At 39.5% G+C, this 25,000-nt stretch overlaps 2 protein-coding genes across 2 annotated transcripts in view; one reads left to right on the top strand and one right to left on the bottom strand.

The window, feature by feature from the left end:
- Nucleotides 1-2,497, top strand: part of LOC122251588 (uncharacterized) — a 4,032-nt gene extending 1,535 nt beyond the window's left edge. The window contains exon 2 of the mRNA XM_043013622.2: nt 956-2,497. Within this exon, the coding sequence (XP_042869556.2) occupies nt 956-2,422 (1,467 nt within the window). The 3' untranslated portion in view covers nt 2,423-2,497. The remainder of the gene's footprint in view (nt 1-955) is intronic.
- A 2,308-nt stretch (nt 2,498-4,805) lies between these two features.
- The window catches only part of LOC122251589 (crustacyanin-A2 subunit), a 24,767-nt gene continuing 4,572 nt past the window's right edge, over nt 4,806-25,000 (bottom strand). Inside the window, exons 2-7 of the mRNA XM_043013623.2 lie at nt 7,778-7,865; nt 6,615-6,769; nt 6,197-6,388; nt 5,883-6,077; nt 5,644-5,713; nt 4,806-5,351 (exon numbers count right to left, since the gene is read on the bottom strand). Coding sequence (XP_042869557.2) covers nt 5,260-5,351; nt 5,644-5,713; nt 5,883-6,077; nt 6,197-6,388; nt 6,615-6,769; nt 7,778-7,865 — 792 coding nt within the window. The 3' untranslated portion in view covers nt 4,806-5,259. The remainder of the gene's footprint in view (nt 5,352-5,643; nt 5,714-5,882; nt 6,078-6,196; nt 6,389-6,614; nt 6,770-7,777; nt 7,866-25,000) is intronic.

The following is a 25,000-nucleotide window of genomic DNA, read 5'->3' as shown; positions in this document are numbered from 1 at the left end:
GAGAGAGAGAGAGAGAGAGAGAGAGAGAGAGAGAGAGATAGAGAAAGAGAGAGAGGAGAGATAGAGAAAGAGGCAGAGGAGAGATAGAGAAAGAGGCAGAGGAGAGATAGAGAAAGAGGCAGAGGAGAGATAGAGAAAGAGAGAGAGAAAGAGAAAGAGAAAGAGAAAGAGAAAGAGAGAGAGAAAGAGAAAGAGGGAGGGAGAGAGGAAAGATAGAATGAGGGAGAGAGAAGGAGTAATAGAGAGATAGAAGGAGAGATAGAGAAGGAGAAAGAGAGAGAGGAGAGATAGAGAAAGAGAGAGAGGAGAGATAGAGAAGGAGAAAAAGAGAGAGGAGAGAGAGAAAGAGAGAGAGGAGAGATACAGAAAGAGAGAGAGGAGAGATAGATAAAGAGAGAGAGGAGAGATAGAGAAAGAGAGAGAGGAGAGATAGAGAAAGAGAGAGAGGAGAGATAGAGAAAGAGAGAGAGGAGAGATAGAGAAAGAGAGAGAGGAGAGATAGAGAAAGAGAGAGAGGAGAGATAGAGAAAGAGAGAGAGAGAGAGAAAGAAAGAGAAAGAGAGAGAGAGAGAGAGAGAGAGAGAGAGAGAGAGAGAGAGAGAGAGAGAGAGGAAAGATAGAATGATGGAGAGAGAAGGAGTGATAGAGAGATAGTAGGAGAAAGAGAGAGATATGGAGAAATATATATATATAGAGAGAAGGAGGGAGATATATATATAGAGAGAGAGAGAGGAGAGAGAGATACAAAACAGTGAATATAGAGAAATTGACGCGCGCCATTGTACACATACTGTGTGGAAAAAGTAATAGAGTAAACAATCAGTAAGAAATGAAATTCTATCATCATATAGGGGAGATATTTACGCCTGTTATGAAAACGAAGGGTAGGAATGCTTGTGTCTGTGTAGTTAGGTGCATTCGCATTGTAATGGGGCCACACTTCCCACACTTCCAGGTAACATGGCCGGGTGTGAGGCAGCTATGGGCGACACTGTGGCAACTTCCCCTGCAGATTCCACTTCAGGCGAGTCGCCTTCTCCACGCTCATCTCAGCCATACCCTTACCGATGCCACTTTGCCTCTCATGACCCTGTTGGCAGCCGAGGCGAAGATGATTTCGCTCCGTCCAACCGACAGACAACTCGCTCCCGCTCATGTTCCTGACACGATGTTGGAAACCATTACGCTCGAGCCTCAACATCAACTTCGGGAGCTCGACATTACTGGTGTGGATCTTGGATTAAATACGACATTACTGGAACTTCTGCTCCCTCGGTGTCCTAATCTCTACGCCCTCAAGCTGGGAGGCAACACGTCTCCATGCGTTCTCCGGGCTGCAAGGGCTTGCCCCATCCGAGTCCTCCACATGAGTGAACGACTCGTCTGGAGCCCACGGGTTTCGGAATCGGATCTTATGGTTACATTTTTTGGGGTAACAGATGTGCGAGCAGATCAAATGCTGCAAAATATGAAAGACCGAAAGTCCTACAATATGATCCTCTCGTGGCCACTTCTAAAAGATCTTTGTACTGGTTTCTGCAGAACCAAATGTGAATTTTTACTTTTAGTAATGCTTATTTTTAAGGATTTGGACAGAATTTCATGCAAGTCAATAAATTGTCAGAGACTTCTAGACACGTACATCAACTACATGCACAATATAGCTGATATTCCAAAACTTAAACTCAAAAGCTGCACATTGATATCAGGCGACCTTGCCAGAGTGGCCGTTGTCGTTCCTGACTTGGAGGAAGTCACGTTGGTTCCTCGGGGAGGGAGTGACCAGACCATGGCCGAGGACCTGAAAGTGCTGACAGGTCTTCCGTTATTTAAATTTCTGCGTCTACACAACCTTCGCCATTTCGGCCATGGTGACCTTCCCATGATTTTCGATAACCTGAAACTGATTGGGCCACAGTTAGTCGAGCTAGAACTTCAAGGTGGAAAGACCGGAGAGGTGTGCGTAGGCTTTCTTCCATCGGTTCTTCAGAATTGCCCTAATCTTCGAGGATTAAGTCTAGATACAGATCTTGGATTCACAGACACTCATACTGGCCCTTTGAAAGTGGGCTTCTTAATATACCTTACGGCCTTCAAGTGTAAAGCTCCTCACTTTAGTCACACTACATTAATTTCTTTGTTTCAGTGGTTTCCAAACTTGCAGAACTTGATGCTTGCTGGTAGAGTAAACGACATTGAGGTAGTCATCAATAACCTATCTCTCTTGCCAGAGCTTAGGGTTCTTAAGTTAACGGCAAAGCAGCATTTGCCAGTCCAAGCCATCTGCGAGCTTCCAAGATCTACACGACATAGTACCTGGGAACTTCATGTACCTTTAACTTGCCTTACAGAAGCTGATATTTCTAAAATTCAATTCTCTGGTTGGACTTATGTTCCAATAAGTGAATACAACTCTTGGTAAACTAAATGCTTTGTCCGTTAAAACAATATATGGTTTGTATGTATACAATAAAGAATAAAAGTAAAACGTATGTTCATAACGAAAAACATATTTACCCATTCAGAGTAAGATACTTCTGAAAACCCAATTCCATTTAGGATCATGATAAATTTATATGGATTGAAGCTTTATATCAAAGGGAAATTGAATGTCATTAAAAGACACATTGTATTTACAGCGTATGTAGTAAATACAGAAAATACTGGTTATATGTTCCATTTGGTATCTTTAACTGGTAGTTTTAAAACAAAAAACATCTGAACACCGGGGCAATTATTTCTTAATTTTTGCTCGAAAGGAATTGTTTGTTCGCGTATCAAGTGATTTCAATAATGCATTATTTAGTCATATATAAAATATCTGATATCATTTTTGCCCCATAGTTGTTGACAATACAATATGGAAACAACTCGCGCAACTGGTCTCAGTATTATACAAGTTAACTTTGCATGATTGTAACTTCAGATATCCATGAACAAAATTTGCAGACATTTTTGGCATTAGTTTTAGCACTATTAATGCCGTATTCATTCCCGTTTGATACGGGAATAGATGTGCTTGCTATGACCCCTAACATACAATGACCTCTCTCAATTCCATTTACTTATATTGTTTGTCATTTTTTGTTTTAGTATATCGTGAGGCAAATATATGCCAATTGACAAGCTTATCAATTATGTGATATTGTTCTTAATTCCATAGCTCTTTATGTAATTTTGCACCCAGTGTGATGTAGGCATTACAGTTTTATGTGAGGACAAACTTAATCAATCATTTTAATTTTTATTTACGCTCGTAAAGAAATATGAAAGCAATAACTATCCCAAACAAACACACAATGAAGAAATGGAGAAGAGTGACACAGTACTAAGTAGCCGCTGTACAAGGTCTAAGGTCACCGTCCCTTTTTCCATTTTTCCCATTTACAGCGGGATTTTGACATCGGGTTGTGTTTCTTCACTCTCCAACCTGGTGGGTGGATGCCTTGAAGGCTTTCTTTCCTAATGGTGCTATCTATGTTTATGACTTTAAACTTATAACCGTCTTATGTCAAAAAGAGTAAACATTCATTCAAATATTTAATTTTCTTCAAGTCGCTGCGAATCGCGCACTGAAGCCCCTGTTATAGGGCTTTAGAGTCGTCTATAATTTGAACGATCGAAATTCCAGTTTTACTTGTTGATAGTTTTACTTGAATGAACCTTCGCCAGCGCTCAACTTACCTAAGTAAATCTCAGATATCCAACAGGATGTAGGGCGTGTTTAATACATTATAACGCTTCATTTAAGCCCATCCAGACACCTGGAATCACCCTCTTAGAAGAATAGAATTAATTCGGTCACGTTTGTGAACAGCTTGCTCAACAAGTCTAATAGAAAACAACGAGCACAGCCATGTAGTTTTATTATGAACATGACGATTGTTAATATTAATGCCTTTATTTTTTAATCAATATTATTACAAAATAAAAAAGTTAAGAATTATCAACATTCTTATAGCAGCGATAATTCATTTAATGATGATAAGGATAAGGGTATTGATAACAATAACAGTGATGTCATCACGGATGGTATGAGAAGTACGATTATTACACTATAGTTTAATAATGAAAGTTCTTATTGTTGAAATATTAAAGGCAGTAACAATTATATCATAAGAATTTTCAAGAATTAACTTTTGAGAATATAACATCAATTCGTGTAAGGAAAAGCATGAAATAATACAAAGGCTGAAGGGAAGGGAAGTCATGTAAGAAATATCCATTTGCACATGTCGAAGTTTAGCGCCAACTTGTATTATTGTAAATCATATGGCAAATCATATAACAACATATATATGGAAAATACTTCAGTTATTAAAATAAATATTTACTTTAAACATTACGTCAGGTAACTGACTCACGTTTACACAAGGGACTCCGTGAACATGAGTGTCTAGAGGTCGCAAAGACATGACACTCATTCCATAAATGCTACTTTTTTCGTTTCGACACAGTGACCGTTTGTATTGAAATATGTTGGTCAGACTGTTAATAAAGTTCATCTAACAATGTGTATTGACTGCCAGCTGCCTTAGCGGTTCTTGGCAACCTGAGGTAATGCTATGTTACCAGGTGCGGAGAAAACCTACAAGGGAGCATGTCTTGACGCCCCTCCGCTACAGGTCAATCAGAAAATTAAACAAATATGGCTTTTCAGAAATGCAAAAATATATTTAGATATGGGTCAGTATGGGACTAGATTGATACATTGTAAAAGCAAATACAGTATATTATCCAACACTCCAATTACGATTAGTCAAGACTAGCAAAAAGTAAACTATTAGTTAATTTCTTTGCCACTCTTGTTTTTTTTTGTCTTTCCTTTTTTAATTAAATAGTACTTTTAGAGTTTAAATCACTACTGCATACTTTTGGCTGATGTTTGTACATCACCGAACAAGTTATAATGAGAACGGCATTATCAAAATAAATTTAGAGTGACAACTAAAATGTGTTATTCTTGCATCTATAAATAGCATTAAAATTACAACTGATAGATTTATATATATATAACTCCACTATAACATTTCCTATAACTTAATACTTTACACAAACATCTAAGTGGCTCACATTCAGTGACCGTACCATCCACATTGGTAAAAGTATCAGATGAGATAAATAAGATAAACCTAAAGGTTTAGAACAAAACTAACAGCACAACAAAATTAACAGTGTAAATAATGGTTCTCTCTCATGCTTAATTATTAATTTATATGTAGATATACATGAAAAACTCGACGGACTGGAACACCACATTTAATGCAGAGTGAAGGCGATGAGGGACAGGAGACCGAGGAGCGCACACGAGGCGGCCGATTGGTATCCTGCGCTGTAGTCTACGTCTCCCTCTGTGCCGAGTGCAATGGAATGGAGAGGAATTGCATGAATGTCATTAAATCGTAAAATATACCGCAATTTAGGAATGTTGCACAATTCTATTTTTTATTTTATTTTCTTTTACTGTAAAGGTCTATGTATGAATCAACTTGCAAGAACATATCCCAGAATCCAAAGATTTCAGTAATTCAATCGTGCGTTTTTATTACAGGAGCCTCCCCACTTTACAAGACTGTACGAGTATATCATGCGCTTGGACGGATATGAGAATGTGCGGACTTGGGTGGATTCTCAATTAATTACCTTTCTCCTCGACAGCCACACGGTTCACTTCCTGATTTGCTTCAACTTTGGTTTCGATTTCCTTGATAATCTGAAAAGAAAGAAGATATGGTAAATATCCGTTTTTTTGTAGATATAAAAAAATCCTCAGTTCTTAGCACACCTTCCAGGACACCGACATTACTTGGCAAATATTCTCTCGGGCGCTAAAAGATTCAGACTTTTTCAGTAATGCAACGAGAAAGATCCTCCGCAAATACCTTTTCCTCCAGACTGACAGTTTCTTGTATATCCTCCAAGAGAACTTCCTCGCGCGCCGTTTTGGGTGTCGCGGTGCTGGTTGTGGTCGTCGAGGTGGTGGTCGAGGTGGTGGGGACATAAGGGCCCAGAACCTTCATTATGTGTCTCTCACTCGTTTCCAACATCTCGTCGATCTTCTCGTAGTATGGACAAGCCTGGAGACAAAAGGAAATCTCTGAAGTATCTGAATGGTCATGTCTACTACTAATAGTGATTAAAACAAAACTTTCCTCAAATCAACATTAATCCTTTTTTTAGATGAAAATTTCCTTACTGCTCCTTGGATGATGGGGAACATCTTTTTGGGATCGACGCCCATGCTGATGAACTTCTTGTGGCACTTGGTAATCGTGTTAGACGGCAGCGTGGGCGTGCGGCCGAACACCCAAGCAAACTCAGCCCTAAATCCAAAGTACTCAAGGCAGGAGTAAACGCAGGAGTAGGTACGATAATCGGTTTCAATGATCTGTTGAAGGATACACTGTGGTAAATGCTTGCGGCCAAGTTTAAAGATTAGTGAAAATAAACGGAAGAAAATCGAAAAACAGACAAAAATGATCGAAATAAGAAAAAAAATAGACATGGAAAGGGAAAACTCGTGCAAAATTGATAGTCCTAAATACTTCGATACCCTAGGACACGATGACAAAGGACTTTTGAGATGGATATCTACTGTCTTCATCTGACCTGACCTGGTAAGGCGCAGCAGGCACTCCCGCGGCGTCGACAGTCATGTACGCTGGGTCTGGCCGCTCCACGTCATATTCCTCCACGTGCATGACGGCTCCCTGACGAACCTTTTCGTCCTCGTCTGTCAGTCCTCGGGTTGCCACGTTCATATATTCCCCTGTAAGATGGACGGATCATGATCAGAGAAACACACAGTGAGGTCATGAGATTGTCTTTGACGTACATCCACCACACGCCCTACTGGAATCTTAGCACCGAGAAGCGCTGAAAATTAAACCATAACACGCCTAGGGGAACGGGTATTTCCCTGGCTCGAGCGCGCATCCATGAAGCACCGGTAATAAAGCCAAGCCGGGATTAGCGGATCGGAGAAGAAGTAGGAACACGAGACTGAAGCCCTACTTACAACCTCGCTTCCTGAAATCTACTGTTCGATAATTCATTATATAACACTAAGGTCCCCGAGGATTATCTACTTACCAGACTTCTCTTCCGATAAGCAAATTAATGGATGGCTATGTAAGTCACTCCTACGTCTATTGCTTGTTGGCACTGTTACTGTCTTTGTTTATACTGTAACTTTGTTTATTTACACTTTTACCTTATAGTGCTGATATTATATGCATTTGAGAAAAAAATAATAGTGTCTAATATAACTTAATACAAATTTGGCCATGAGTAAAAATAGAATGATCTTAGAAATTGGAAAAGTGTGTCCGTCAGAGAGGAATGACTTAATACATGTAAACTGATGGATTTTGTTTTGTTCCAAACTAGAACTATACTGAATCATAGTAGGAACAGATATCGTTCCTACAGTAAAATAACATTCAGATTATTTAAATCAGACAATGAAGAGGAAACTTAAAAAGTAAGATGATAAACTTCATAAACTCATCTCTCTCTCCATCCGTATATTTGAACCTTTCTAATGAGGATAAATATGAACCTTCCCGACTACTCGATTTCAAAGGAAAGTGGATATGAGGGGACCAAAAGAATCGAAGTGTAGATTTTAAGGACTTGAATCTGACGCTTTATAATAAAAATCCAAAAAAGGTATACTATGATGATAAACACGACATTGCCAATCAAGTCAAGAATTCCTCCAAAATATCTCCCAAACAGGCGTAATACGAGACCAGAATAAGAATCATCTACTTACCAGTCCAGGTGTAGTTCTGAGTGACGCATTTCTTGGTGTGCTGGTACTGGTTAGGGACGCTCTCGATGTCGAACCAAAGACCCGAGTACTGCAACAGAAGGACGAGGGGCACTTAGTCAGGAGCTCGGAATCAGTAAGGGAAATACGGACGCGTCAGGGGACGGACGCGTCAGGGGACGGACGCGTCAGGGGACGGACGCGTCAGGGGACGGACGTGTCGCTGTGCTTGCATCTCTGTATGTAAGTATGTGTGTGTAAAAACAACGAAAGTAAGTGCAGGGTTGCAAAACAACAACAACAAGATTAATCCTCAGACTTTTTCACTAGAAAGCTTTATCTATAAAGAAAAATCTGAAGCACAAGATCCTTCGCAGCGAATACAAATCAGGATAACTGAGTTGCGCGCTCACGGCGGCGGAAATTAAATCACAATTGAGATATGCAAAGCGACGAGGCCGATTCCGACATCAGACTGCCTTCGTCCCCGCACACAACCGTGAAGGCGAAGGGTTAGAGAAAAGCAGGTTAGGTAGCTGGGTGAGTGATAGGGTGGGTGGATGGGGGGGATAGAGAGAGAGAGAGAGAGGGAGGGAGAAGGGGAGGGAGAAGGGGATGGAGAGAGAGAGGGAGGGAGAAGGGGAGGGAGAGAGAGAGGGAGGGAGAAGGGGAGGGAGAGAGAGGGAGGAGAAGGGAGGAGAGAGAAGGAGGGAGAAGAGGGGAAAGGGGAGAGAGAAGGAGTGAGAGAGGGGATGGAGAGAGAGAGGGAGGGAGGGAGAAGGGGAGGGAGAGAGGGGATGGAGAGAGAGAGGGAGGGGAGGGAGAATGGGAGGAGGAAGGGGATGGGAGGAGGAGGGGAGGGAGAAGGGGAGGGAGAAGGGGATGGAGAGAGAGAGGGAGGGAGAAGGGGAGGGAGAAGGGGATGGAGAGAGAGAGGGAGGGAGAAGGGGAGGGAGAAGGGGATGGAGAGAGAGAGGGAGGGAGAAGGGGATGGAGAGAGAGAGGGAGGGAGAAGGGGATGGAGAGAGAGAGGGAGAGAGAGGGAGGGAGAAGGGGATGGAGAGAGAGAGGGAGAGAGAGGGAGGGAGAAGGGGATGGAGAGAGAGAGGGAGAGAGAGGGAGGGAGAAGGGGATGGAGAGAGAGAGAGAGGGAGAGAGAAGGGGATGGAGAGAGAGAGAGAGGGAGAGAGGAGGAGACGGGGAGCGAGAGAGAGGGAGAGAGAGGGGGGGAGAAGGGGAGGGAGAGAGAGAGAGGGAGAGAGAGGGAGGGAGAAGGGGATGGAGAGAGAGAGGGAGAGAGAGGGAGGGAAAAGGGGATGGAGAGAGAGAGGGAGAGAGAGGGAGGGAAAAGGGGATGGAGAGAGAGAGGGAGGGAGAAGGGGAGGGAGAGAGAGAGGGAGGGAAAAGGGGATGGAGAGAGAGAGAGAGAGAGAGGGGGAGGGAGAGAGAGAGAGAGGGAGAGGGAGGATGGAGAGAGAGAGAGAGGGAGAGGGAGGATGGAGAGAGAGAGGGAGAGAGAAGGGGATGGAGAGAGAGAGAGAGGGAGAGAGAAGGGGATGGAGAGAGAGAGAGAGGGAGAGAGAGGGGGAGGGAGAGAGAGAGAGAGGGAGAGAGAGGGGGAGGGAGAGAGAGAGAGAGGGAGAGAGAGGGGGAGGGAGAGAGAGAGAGGAAATGGGAAGGAGGAAGGAGAGGAGGAGGAGAAGGGGATGGAGAGAGAGGGAGGGAAAAGGGGATGGAGAGAGAGGGAGAGAGAAGGGGATGGAGAGAGAGAGAGGGAGAGAGAAGGGGATGGAGAGAGAGAGAGAGGGAGAGAGAAGGGGATGGAGAGAGAGAGAGAGGGAGAGAGAAGGGGATGGAGAGAGAGAGAGAGGGAGAGAGAAGGGGATGGAGAGAGAGAGAGGGAGGGAGAAGGGGATGGAGAGAGAGAGGGAGGGAGAAGGGGATGGAGAGAGAGAGGGAGGGAAAAGGGGATGGAGAGAGAGAGGGAGGGAAAAGGGGATGGAGAGAGAGAGGGAGGGAAAAGGGGATGGAGAGAGAGAGGGAGGGAAAAGGGGATGGAGAGAGAGAGGGAGGGAGAAGGGGAGGGAGAGAGAGGGAGGGAGAGGGGGAGGGAGAGAGAGAGAGGGAGGGAGGAGGGGAGGGAGAGAGAGGAGGGAGAGGGAGAGGGAAGGGAGTGGAAGAGAGAGGGAGGGAGAAAGGGGATGGAGAGAGAGAGAGAGTGAGAGGAAGGGGGTGGAGAGAGAGAGAGGGAAAAGGGGATGGAGAAAGAGAGAGAGGGAAAAGGGGATGGAGAAAGAGAGAGAGGGAAAAGGGGATGGAGAAAGAGAGAGAGGGAAAAGGGGATGGAGAAAGAGAGAGAGGGAAAAGGGGATGGAGAGAGAGGGAGGGAAAAGGGGATGGAGAGAGAGGGAGGGAAAAGGGGATGGAGAGAGAGGGAGGGAAAAGGGGATGGAGAGAGAGGGAGGGAAAAGGGGATGGAGAGAGAGGGAGGGAAAAGGAGATGGAGAGAGAGGGAGGGAAAAGGGGATGAAGAGAGAGAGAGAGAGGGAAAAGAGGATGGAGAGAGAGGGAGGGAGAAGGGGATGGAGAGAGAGGGAGGGAGAAGTGAGAAAAAGAAAAAGAGAAAAAAGTAGAAAGAAAAAGATAAGGGCGGAATTGAGAGAGGGGGAAGAGGAGGGTCGTAGAGGAAAGATGGAGTTACCAAGTAATTGTCATCCAGCTATATAATGTATAGATATAAGAACTAAGACACCTATGTTCTTCAATTCTTAAATCAAGGCAACGCAGATCAGAGAACCGGCATCATAAAGCGGCCGCCGTTGCTAGGCACTGCAGGGACAAGAACAAAGACACAAACAGCGCCTTACAATTTGATAGGGATAATCTCCCCCATCGATGAAATATGACGTTAATCCTATTTAGTCTAGTTGAGGAGTTCGTATGACAAAAGGAACCTCGTGACTCCTACGATGTCCTGTAGGACTTCTCTACATTTACGTCTTGCTATCAAATCTTGGGTCATTTATCATTTAAATTGTGTCGTGACTAGCCCACCTCGGCCTCACTCACTCATCTAACATCTTGCAATACGATCGAAACGGCTGCCTGATCCATCAATAACTTGTATGAAATTCTGTGGCTACGTTTCTTGCCGCCCCAGCTTCTCAAAACTCCTACTGATCCCTTACATAACCTGGCGTCCCGACGACCGCACCTCCTGCGTCGAGCCAAAGCCTTACCATCTCCGTAGATCAGCTATACGTTAGTACCCCATTGATAGTTCATTCCGGGCATCAGGACGGAGATCCGTGAGTGACCGCCCGAGTGGAGTCGGGTGTCGCCTTGGGTCCGCTCCTAAGGCGGCGCTGCGCTCCTCACAGACGGCAAGTTGAACGGTGCCATTGCCTGCATCTACGATCACATATCAATTTCCTGCGTTTCACGTTTACCATCTAGGACTAATTTATTGGGCCCGAGTTCATTTCCTCTGTAAAATACTACAGAGGAAATGAAAGAAACATAACATTGTGTCTATTTATCTTCAGTTCATATGAATCGCCGCGGTATCATTTCATTACTGCTCCAATGTGCAACTGTCGACCCTCATCATTTTTCAGAAACCTATAGCTATACCGATTGCGAGACATGACACTGAATTTTAAGTCATACCCCCCCCCCTCCCCCATCCCATTCCCTTTGCTTCTCATCCACAATAATGAAAGATTTCTCAGGCCAAAAGAGATGCCTGATTCTTGCGCGTTTATCACAGCCTCTCATGGTACCGGGGTCAAGTTGCTGCACCGAGAAGCTTGATCTGCATCCCCTTTCACTCCATGCAGAGGACGGGGAATGTAAAACCATTTCGAGGTTTGGCTTAGCAACCGAAACCACGGATGTGTCCTTTTTATACTTTGCACCAAAAAAAAACTTGGAAATATACATGCTCTCAGCATTATTTGGTTATCTATTACAGATTTGTGTCACAATCAGTCGAGACGGCATATGCAGACACTTCGACCTGCGATCGCAATAAGACTGCGATACCATCACTAATGAATTAGATCTCCCCCTTGTACGAGATTGTTTAAATGGCTAAATAAGGATTGCTGCTTGAATCAAATCCTGCCAATACCAAACGACCGTACTCAAATTCATCAGCCACTTCGCAATTTAACATCTGCGCAGTTATGGTTCCTTTTATTTCTCTTCTTCAGCGTTTTGATTCCGGGAAAGAATATTTCAGAATCCGGTCATACTCACCGCTTCTACTTGAAAGACAGTAGTAAGTACCCTCTTGCACTTGGACAACCATCATAAAGTTCCCTCATCTACGGTATTACCCTCGATGTTCGTAAAACTGATAATTTTTTTCTTTCGATATTGGTAGACTAATAAATCGCAATAGAATAAATCCACCTCATATTCGTCTTCAATCAAACAGCGTCTTACGATCACGTCAAAGTCCGCAATCCGTCATCAACGTTGCTAAGCAAACGGAATGCGTTCCTTGCTGGACAGGTCAATTCCCAGCATAATAAAAGCAGCCTTTCCGCCTCGCTCTGATTCCCCTGGGAGGTTTCTGCTGTAAGCTCGACTTCATCCATCTCCCCACATCCCGTTTCCCTTACCTCATGTCTCCCTTACTCCCCCCACCCCACCTCCCCTCCCCAAGCCCACCTCCGTGAGCGGTTGCCATAGTAAGCCACAAATCAAGCTCGGCATCTATCTTGATTATCAAATTAGCTCTTGTTCGTCGCAAGCTCGCCATTGGTGGTATCCTGCTGGCGTCGCTCAACCAGGAGCACTGTACTGTGATGCGGTGCTCATTCTTTAAGTTCGCTTGACTAAGGTCGTTGGTGGTGCCACATCGATGAAGATGCGGTCGATTCACCGATTTGCTGATCATTAGCTGTGCCTTTGCCATCGTAAACAGTTTCCAATCTATGAATATGTTATTTTTGATGTTTACCATACGACACTCCGTGTAAAAGCTCTATCATGAAATCGAACTAAACTAAAATAACAATAATTTAGTTTTCTTTTACAGCAAGTCCGTATCCTACTCTGACTACAATGTTTAACAACCAAACGACGCTTAGCGATTCACAGTTGCCACCAACCTTGCCGCCGACCAAACAACCGCAGATTCTCGTTGATTGCTTAATGGATTCGATGCCAATCGGATAACGATTCGTTTGCTAACACAGACTTTGATGAAAATACAGGATTCATGTAAAGGGAAATATATGAAAAAAGAATTAGATAATGACAAGTGAAAACCCATCGCTCTGAATGGAATAATGCGTGAGAAATCAAATTTCAGTTATTCCCATTCAGAATATCGGCCATGAAATCTCGCCTGGCTTTTGTTACGCCGTGTGGTTGTGATTACTGTACATCGCACAATGCCATGTCCGGGTGGAACAATTGTGGAATAAAAGATAAAAGACAGGAATGATGGCACCGGCACCCCTAGTCCCTCTTCACCCCCACCCTCCCCTCCCCACCCCACCCCCACGACACATTCCCCATATCCAATTATTTCTTCCTCCTGCAGTCTTCCTTTCTCCTTCCCTGCTCTTTGTCTCCCTATATATTTCCCTTCTTCTGTCTTTGTACTTCAGTCTGTTCATGTGGACATTACTCCCTCAGAACGCAACTGATTTTTCTTGAAAACTTGTGCCCAAGAAGTAACATATTTTATTCTCATAAATCATTTAATTTAATCAAATATTCATTCGCTACCCATCAAGGCCACCAGCATGTTTTCCGCCCAGAAAGTACCAGTGACCAAGGATGTAACCCTGTCAAGGCGTCAGCAATATGGGCCAACGTATCCTGTGTTGGACGGGGCAAGGAAGCTAACCACACACTCTGATAGAGCATGTCATTTTACTATTATTGCACTTCAAAAAAAATGGATACAAAGAAAAGGGTTGATCGTGCACCGGTGATATTTCTTCGTAAATATTCTTACCTGTCGCTTTGACATCCCCTTAACTATACAAAAATAAACAGTGTCATCGATCCGGGGCTTAGCTATTCTTGTAGGACTTCTAAGAAAAATATCCTGGTTATGTGACAGGGAATATGTCACTTCAGATATGCAAACGCTGGACGACACGCGACCAAATTAATCCTAATTAAGATCCAAGGCGGAGATGGAGTTAGAGGTCTCGCAGTATGAAAAGGAAAATGAAATACATATGGATTACGGTAATCCGTACCACACGATGTGAAAAAAAACATTCTGAACGATGGTTCATTATGGTGCCGAAGCCGAACGTCTTGTGCTTTCATTATTTCATATTTCCAGCAATGCGTTATAACCTCGGCAGGGACTGCTTTTGTTACATTTGTTGTATTTCATGTAAGGAGAAATTAACTATTACAGCCTTATATTTTGTTTTTCCCTTTTTCTTTTTTTCACAGATTAGTCATTACTAGTAATGGGCGATGTTCAAGATGCACTAATATAAATACAAGGTACAGGAGAGCAGTTGCGTCTAAAACTAAGTCTTAAAAAGCGCTCCGTGCGAGTGTTTGTTCTGTTGGCATGTTTTTCATCTTCATTCATTTGATGACGTTAATTCATGGGACTGGAATTTTAAGCGTGCTCGATTATGACCAGTATCATTATTTCCGAGTAACTTCCATCGCCATTATTACTGTCTCTGCGTATCAGTTCCCCACAAGTCCCGCAGACTCCGGGCCGCGTTCCAATGGAGGCGAGATCTGACTCGTCCGTTTGGGTGATGACTCGTGCTCAGTAAGGTCTGATTTTGTCTTAACCATCAGAATGTGCTACTGGGGCCTCTTTCCTTTCTTTCCTTTCTTTTTGGCTACCTTTGTTTTTCAATTCTCAAAACCGCAGGATCAGAAACAGCAAAATCTCTTTACCATGGCATCCTATCTACTGACGTTTTAACAACCCTTAAGATAAAGGAATATACATACACCTGGCTTAGATGCATTGACGATTGCATCCTTCAATATTTGTTTCTTAAACTGATGAAAATGTACTTGTTATCCATAACCGCTGTTATTGAACCCCATGGAAACCGGTAAAACCACAGTCTGCATTGCTAGTCCACCAGGTTTGTGTCGCAAGTATATTTTTTAGTTTTTTTTTTATCCTACTTCTTCAGCAAACGTTATTCATCAGGACACAATCCTGTTCAAGTTGATTCGTGCAATTATAATTTCTGTAGTACAGAGATGACAATTATTGAGAACGCGCTCACCCACTCCACTGGGTAGCACTACGTTTGAGGCAAGACTTCTAAATAATGTAAGTCTCAAATAGAAAGTAAAGATTATTTTCAGATCAAGTCATCATCTGAAGTGCACCTCCAGGATCAACCGTGGTAATGGTAGGGAGCCTTTCTCTGGATGCTATACAGTTACCTGTTCATTCCTTGACTTCATCTTTTCCTTTGTTCCTCGTTTCCCCATCCCTCTTATATTCTGCCTGCCTGCCTGCCTGCCTGCCTGCCTGCCTGCCTGCCTGCCTGCCTGCCTGCCTGCCTGCCTGCCTGTCTGCCTGTCTGTCTGCCTGTCTGTCTGCCTGTCTGCCTGTCTGCCTGCTCTTCCCTAGTTCTTTCACTGACCAGAGAGAGCTTTTGCACCCTACGACTCCTTGACATAATGCCTCTGATAGGATTTAGCTCTCAAGTGTTATTATTCTGTTGCCCGCGTTGTATGTGCTCATTCACGCTTTATGAAAGAAAAGCCATGGTTACGTAACTGTATAACGTTATGTCCGCGGCAACGACAGGGGGACACAGCGCACAACACAGTGTCCAGTGGACGTGGAAATGCCCTTCGTGAAGCGCCAACGCGATACATCATTGTTCGGTCGACATTTCTTTCTGCACAATGATCGTATTGGCAACCCAAGCTACGCAATAAAGTGATGGCGCTGAAGTAGATTAGCCGCAGTTGACTCCTGACGTGAAAATTGCCTGTGCCTATAGTTCGATAAGGCATGCTTAGAGTTGTATGATACGCACATAGCAACACTTCGGTGTACTTGCAGGAGTGTACAAATTCTGCCATGTCTATGTTTTAGTGCAGTTCTCCGTTTGATGCTCTTTAAAGGAAAAAAATAGCGTTACCTCGTATCTCTCAAACGAAAACATTAAAATCAAATCTGAATTTCAATTACATTCTAAGAAGCAAATCATAGGCAGTTACAGAATTGGTTGCATGACTGCATGAGATACACGGTTAATTTCTCTTACGTAACTTGATAAAATGTTGGACAGGCCACAGCTCACAAACATAAACATTGATACATGTTCTATAAATATCGGATATATCATATTTTCTACATGTCATATCATATTACATTATATATATATAGATATATGTGTGTGTGTGTGTGTACAGTATATATCATATAATATCATATATCATATTATATACATTTACATATATTATATCATATCATATTTTATATATACATATATTATATCATATCATATTTTATATATACTGTACATATATTATATCATATCATATACCATATTTTATATATATATATACATATTATATCATATCATATACCATATTTTATATATATATATACATATTATATCATATCATATACCATATTTTATATATATATATATATATATATATATATTATATCATATCATACCATATTTTATATATATATATATTATATCATATCATACCATATTTTATATATATATATATATATCATATCATATCATATCATATATTATATATTATTTATTATACATATATTATATTATAATATATCATATATTATATTATATACATATTTTATTAAATATACAAATATTATAGATCATTATTATATACTATTATATATATATACATAATTTTATATTATTATTCAATATTATAATCTTAGCTATATAACCATATATATCAAATATATATTATATATCATACATATATTATATATCATATATTATATTTTTTTTCACTATCATATAGTATATTCATTCTTCATATTTTATATTATAATATATTATATCATATCATATCATATTTACTATATCATTATATATATCATATCATATCATATCATATCATATACTATATATATATCATATACTATATCCTCATATCATTATACTATCATATCATTATCAATCATAATATATATATATATCATATTATATATATCATATCATATTTTATAATATATATATATATATATCATATATTTTATATCATATCACTAGTTTATATTATATATATATACATATATTATTATATATATATATATCATATCATTATCATATCATATCATTTATTATATATATATAACATATATTTATATATCATATCATATCATATCCATATTATATATATACATATATTCATATCATATCATTATATTATATATATATTACATATATTATATATCATATCTTATCATATTTATATATCATATCAATAAAAAAACCCCCCATATACATATTATTATATTACATATATCATATATATATCATATCATAATATATTTACATATATTATATTATCAATATCACTCATATTATATTAAGTATATACATATATCATATCATAATCAATCAATATTATATATATACATATATCATATCATATCAATCATATTATCATATCATATATATATCATATCATATACACATATATTATATATCATATATTTCTTATCATTATATCACTATTAGTTATCTTTATTAACCACTCATATTTATTTTTTATATATAATATATCATATCATATCAAACATATTATAATATATTACCATATATCAGATTCTTAACTCAATCATATCTTAATAATAATACATACATCATATTATATCAATCATATTATATATATACATATATCATATTATATCAATCATATTATATATATACATATATCATATTATATCAATCATATTATATATATACATATATCATATTATATCAATCATATTATATATATACATATATCATATTATATCAATCATATTATATATATACATTATTATAGTAATCATTTATATATATTATATCAATATATATTATATATATATATATTATATATATATATAATATATAGTATAATATATATATATGTGTGTGTGTGTGTGTGTGTGTTGTGTGTGTGTGTATGTATGTGTATGGTGTAAGAGTGTGTGTATGTATGTGTATGGTGTAAGAGTGTGTGTATGTATGTGTATGGTATGTGTTATGTGGTGTAGTGTGTATGTGTGAGTGTGAGTGTGAGTGTGAGTGGGGTTGGTTGATGTTGAAGTTTTGGAGTGTATGTGAGTGTGAGTGTGAGTGTGAGTGTGAGTGTGAGTGTGAGTGACATATATAATACATATATCATATATACGATATAATATATATAACTTGATACAATATATAACATATTATATACATATGATATATAACATAATATATTATATATACAACATAATATGTATATACCTGTGTGTGTGTGCTATTATCTCCCGGGTCGACAAATTCATGCTTGGCGATAAAAGTGGGTCAGTAAAACTGTAGGACTGTCCATACAGCTTCAAGTCGAGTCCGGAATTTCAGATCTCGGCGAGTGTCATGCAGCGTCTCTTGTTGTCAATCATTCTAGCACTGCCAAGGGCGACGCACACACATAACTCTTTCCGCCACCACCCACAGTCTCTTTAGCGACACGAAAACGTAACCAGCCCCACCCCCCTTTCCTCTTTACGGTTTATAAAATTGTTTTTAAATGCTGTATAATACAGCTTCTACGTATTAGCTTCTACGTACCCTTTCACATATCTTTAAACCGTTCACTCATATTTTTTATAAACAAGTAGTTACTGTATTCAGTTACAGTTTTGCCACATCCATATACACCAATTAAGATACGTCTGACCATTTCCCACTAACCCCCCCCCCCCCCCATCCCGCCCCTATCTCCTCGTTCTTATGATAAAATCGGCATTCATTGGCTTCGAATTGGTGATGCAGTCCTTGAGAGGCTTTGGCACACCTTCTCCCCCATTCTCATATTGCCAACCAAGTAATTTTCATCTTGCAATTTCAGCCACACAACAGATCGCAATACAAGATGCACCTCCGAACTATTGAAGACACTTTAGACAAGATTTCACAACGGCGGCTAAAAGACTGAAAAGGAAGAGGGAGGAGAGAGGGAGGAGGGAAGAGGAGAGAGGGAGGAGGGAAGAGGAGAGAGGGAGGAGGGAAGAGGAGAGAGGGAGGAGGGAAGAGGAGAGAGGGAGGAGGGAAGAGGAGAGAGGGAGGAGGGAAGAGGAGAGAGGGAGGAGGGAAGAGGAGAGAGGGAGGAGAGAGGAGAGAGGGAGGAGGGAAGAGGAGAGAGGGCAGTGAGGGAAAGAGGAGAGCGGGAGGATGGGAAGTAGGAGAGAATGAGAGGGAGGAGGGAAGAGGAGAGAGGAGGAGAGGATGGAAGAGGAGAGAGGAGGAGAGGAGGGAAGAGGAGAGAGGAGGAGAGGATGGAAGAGGAGAGAGGGAGGGGGAAGAGGAGAGAGGGAGGAGGGAGAAAGAGAGGGAGGAGGGAAGAGAGAGGAGAGGGGAGGAGGGAAGAGGAGAGGGGGAGGAGGAAGAGGAGAGGGGGAGGAGGAAGAGGAGAGGGGGAGGAGGAAGAGGAGAGGGTGAGGAGGAAGAGGAGAGGGTGAGGAGGAAGAGGAGAGGGTGAGGAGGAAGAGGAGAGGGTGAGGAGGAAGAGGAGAGGGTGAGGAGGGAAGAGGAGAGAGGAGGGGGGAGGGGGGGAGAGGGAGGAGGGAAGAGGAGAGAGGGAGGAGGGAAGAGGAGAGAGGGAGGAGGGAAGAGGAGAGAGGGAGGAGGGAAGAGGAGAGAGGGAGGAGGGAAGAGGAGAGAGGGAGGAGGGAAGAGGAGAGAGGGAGGAGGGAAGAGGAGAGAGGGAGGAGGGAAGAGGAGAGAGGAGAGAGAAGAGAAGAGGAGAGAAGAGAAGAGGAGAGAGGAGAGAGGAGGAGAGAGGAGAGAGGAGGAGAGAGGAGAGAGGAGAGAGGAGGAGAGAGAAGAGAGGAGGAGAGAGGAGAGAGGAGAGAGGAGAGAGGAGAGAGGAGAGAGGGAGGAGGAGAGAGGAGAGAGGGAGGAGGAGAGAGGAGAGGGGGAGGAGGAGAGAGGAGAGAGGGAGGAGGAGAGAGGAGAGAGGGAAGGAGGAGGGGGGAGAGAAGGAGGGAAGGAGGAAGAGAGGAGAGAGGGAGGAGGAGAGGAGAGAGGGAGGAGGAAAGGAGAGAGGGGGGAGAAAAGGAGAGAGGGAGGAGGAAAGAGAGGAGAGAGGGTGGAGGGAGGGGGAGAGAGGAGAGTGGAGAGAGGAGAGAGGAGAGTGGAGAGAGGAGAAGGCGGCGGAGGAGAGAGGAGAGAGGAGGGGAGGGAGGAGAGAAGAGGAAGAAGAGAGATAAAGAGAAAGAGAAGAAGAAAGAGAAAGTGAAGGAGAAGGAGAGCCCAGAGAGAGAAGAGGAGAAGGAGAAGATGTTGTGTGAGGTGAGTGTAGTAGAGAAGAGGGTGTGAGATGGAGGAGGGTGGAGGAGAGAGGGTGGTGGTGTGTGGGAGGTGGAGTGAGGAGAGAGGAGAGAGGTGAGGAGGTAGAGGAGGAGAGTGGTGTGGTGAGTGGTTGGTGGATGGATGGTTGGAGAGGAGAGAGGAAGGAGGGAAGGAAGGAAGAGAGGAGAGAGGAAGGAGGGAAGGAAGGAAGAGAGGAGAGAGGAAGGAGGGAAGGAAGGAAGAGAGGAGAGAGGAAGGAGGGAAGGAAGGAAGAGAGGAGAGAGGAAGGAGGGAAGGAAGGAAGAGAGGAGAGAGGAAGGAAGGAAGGAAGGAAGAGAGGAGAGAGGAAGGAAGGAAGGAAGAGAGGAGAGAGGAAGGAAGGAAGAGAGGAGAGAGGAAGGAAGGAAGGAAGAGTGGAGAGAGGAAGGAAGGAAGGAAGAGTGGAGAGAGGAAGGAAGGAAGGAAGAGTGGAGAGAGGAAGGAAGGAAGGAAGAGTGGAGAGAGGAAGGAAGGAAGAGTGGAGAGAGGAAGGAAGGAAGAGTGGAGAGAGGAAGGAAGGAAGAGTGGAGAGAGGAAGGAAGGAAGAGGAGAGAGGAAGGAAGGAAGAGGAGAGAGGAAGGAAGGAAGAGGAGAGAGGAAGGAAATTTCAATATTCCGTTGCATTCAGTATGTAATAATACCTGACGTCGGAGCATGTAACGATACCAGCGTCTTGGTGTCGACCCGTTCTTTACGACTGAATCAGGTACGCCTTCAACCACACAGACACGCGCGCGCGCGCGCGCGATGCGCTATCACGAGGAGAGTACACTAATCCACCGAGAGATCAAGTACCGGGGATGGCATAACTAGATCTGGTGCTTAAGCTTTCACTAAACATTTTATAAAACCATATACCGAATAAGGACAATTTTTAAATTCTAATACATCTTGCCGGTGCTTTAGTACGCAAGTCCTTATGATAGAGTAAGATATTAAAAATGATGAATGAAAATGCGATTACATAAAGATATTACGGTGACGAATCGTCAACTTAATCCAAATATTAATAGTGCAGACCCAAGCATGTACGTGGCACTTCATCTTTTCCTTGACTTTGCAAATGCTCGAAAAGTTTAAATCTTGGTCGAATTCCACAGAAAAACTAGAAACTATGGTTTGTAGAAAGACAATTTTTATCATAATAAAATTGAATTGATGAATTAACGAGTGCTGAGTTACACGTACTGGGACACCTAATTTAAGCCCAGAACATCAACAATTTCATGAAATTGTAAAATTGTAAAGTTGTAAAATTACCACAGCTTATTCAGTAACGTCACACCATGCCGACGTCAATGAGGATTTCGTGACGTGCTTAATATTCAAGTAACTTCAGATTTAGCACGTTAGCTTGGTCTGCCAGACATGAATAGAAATGGTCATTGGACATGATTTGTAAGCCGACCAAGATTAAGACTGATATGATCATTGAAATCTACCGACAATAGGTTGCAGTCATCACATTCCGAATCACCAAACCGATAGTATGTACGTAAATATGCACATATATTTATAGGCATACATATACACATATGGGTGTGGCAGGAATGGGGAGGGGGTGCTTAGTCTCACATAAACACATATTACAGTCATTTTACAGAGTTGTGGTAAGTATGTTTGTAAGTCATGTATGTGTCGTGAGTGTGAGTGAGTTAGGAGAGTGGTCTGTCTGACTGAGTCTGTGGTGTGTGTGTGTGTGAAGTGACCTGTTACTGAGTGTGTGATTAAGTATGTCAGTCTGTGTTTTGTGAGTGCTGAGTATGTATGTGATGTTGTGTTTTTGAGTGAGTCTGGAATTCTGAGTAGAGTTTGTTTGTGTGTCTCTGTCTTTCAGAGTTCTGTGTGTGAGATCGGATTTGTATGTGACGAGTGATGTGAGTGTATGTACATTCTGTTCTGGGACAGAGTTAGACTTGTTGAATGACTGAGTCAGATTGAGACAGAGGTTCGTCATTGATTTTGAGTTGAGTTAAGTATGTCTGCGTATGTGAGTTATAATTTTTGTCAATTATACTGGTTCAGAGAGAGTGTAAGTCTGTGTATGGAGTTTGTAGTGACAGGAGTGACTTTGAGTGTTTTTCTCTGATAGTAGTCATTTTTATATTATACAGAGACATATTGTGTGATATTACATACTTGACTTATATATATTTCAGACATGATGAGTTATACTTTGAGAAATATTGTTAGACTGAATATACAGGTTTATATTGTTATAAAATTACATTAATGTACAGACAGTTAGTAATCTGTATTTATTAGAAACTGTGTACTGATTGTTATTCATATTCTGACATAGTATGAGATGTTTTTGATACTACATATATGATTTTATATATAGATATACATACTACAATATACATTATAAATATGATATCATTACATTTAATTTTATATTTATAGATGACATTACATACATATACATTTTCATATATTTACATATATACAGTCTTAGTCATTTGATTTTCATAGATAATACTTATTTTATAGTTACATTTATAAATACTTACATATATCTTAGATTATGACATATATACTATAATACATATTTAGTTATATGTTAATAATAGAATAGTATATATTTAGAATTCTTTTTACTTTATATATACATACATAATATACATATTTTAGTACTTTATATCATATAGATATATACGACATTTACATATTTATTTACTATACAGATACATATAATATGTATTACATACTTGAATTATAATATTATTTTATTTACAGTTCTTATATTTCATATCTTACATATTATATTTTTATATCTGACTTATCATTACAGATTCCATACATTTACATTATATGGTGTTTGTGACAGGGATCCTTTTGTCTTTGTGTGTTGTTGTGATTACTTAATGTATACTTATATTTTATTGAGTTTTACACTGTACATATACAGATTTTAGATTAAGATTTACAGTATATAGATATATAGTTTAGAGAATGACTTTTACATATTTAGATATATTTGATTTAAGTATATACATATATAATTGTGTATATACTTCTTAGATATGTATATAATTATATATATAGACTTTCTTATCATATAGTATATATTTATTTTTTTTAATTCTTTACTGTTTTGTGATTGATATATTTACATGCATTTACAGATAAATAGAGAGATATATACATACATATAATTGTTATATTATATATATATCATACAATTACATTATTTTATATTGATATATACTTACTAGACCTATATATAGATATTTATAGATACATACATTTACAGATATATTTATTTATAGTTGTTACTTATTAGACAGATTTTAGTATATACTTACATATTAATATAGAGATATAGGTTTTATTCATACTTTATACTTATATTTTTTATATATATAGACATTCAGTATCTTTTAGATATATATTATATTATATATTAATATACAGATTGATATTGATTATATATTATTCATATACATATATATTTATAGTGATAGTTAAAGATACTATATATAGTTTATATTCTTCAGAGACATATATATATGATAGTACATTCAGTACATTTATTATATAAGAGTATTTAAGATTATTTTTTTATTTTATAAAGATAGAAATTTTCATATTTAGATATATAATAAATTGACAGTTAGATATATATATTAGTAGATACATAAATTTTCTTATTTAGTGATGGAGTGTTAGGACTTTCTTATACTTTAGATATATATTTTACTACAGATACTTATATTAGTTAGATATATTACATACATATAGTTATTTTGTTATATTCATTAATTAGTTGATTTATATATATTGACATACATTTATTTTAGATTTACATCTGATTCTTATATAGATAGAGATTATAGTCTTTCTGTGTCTTTGTTTAGATTTCTTTAAATTTTACTGAAAGATACAGTTATATATTATTTAGATATACATACATTGAAGATTTTTTTGATTTTGTGTGTAACTACTGTTATACATGATATAGGATTTTTTTTTGACATACATAGTACATTTAGTTATAGAGTTAGATATATTACTGCTATACATATATAGATATATAGTTATTAATATAACATATTACATATATATATTTTGAGTTTAGATTCATACATAGACATATTTTATATTATAAATGAGGTATACATTGACATATAGATTTATATTTATTGATATACTGAATTAATATATATATATTTAGTTATAACTGAATTGACATATTTTTTTTTGAAGTGAAGAAATACTATACAGTTTTTGCTGATAGAGTGATTGATACTGACGGATACATATATATTATATATATATAGATACTTTATTATAAGATATATTTAGAGAGTGCATAAATACATTTTGTGTGTGAGTTGGTTACATACTGTGACTTTATAGTGGAGTTAGTATGTTACAGAAATTTTAAGTGTTCTATAGTTATTGTATATATCATTACTTGACATTATAGAAATGATTGGTGTAGAGACTTTCTTATTATATATTATTGTTTTTTATATAATATAGTCCAGATATTACATTATATAGATATATTTATATATACATAAATTAGACATATATATATATTTTTATATATACATAAATAGTCATTTGATTGTTTGTTTATATGTTTCTTACTGACATTTGATAGATATATTTAGTTTTTTACATAATTGACATATGTAGATATAGAGATAGATTGAATTGAAGTTGTTAT

This window comes from Penaeus japonicus, unplaced genomic scaffold (assembly GCF_977035675.1).
Source record: "Penaeus japonicus unplaced genomic scaffold, GWHDUDI00000001_assembly GWHDUDI00000001, whole genome shotgun sequence".
Taxonomy (NCBI): Eukaryota; Metazoa; Arthropoda; class Malacostraca; order Decapoda; family Penaeidae; genus Penaeus; species Penaeus japonicus.
Note: the sequence above shows the minus strand (reverse complement) of the source record. Positions and strands in the feature narration are given on the sequence as shown.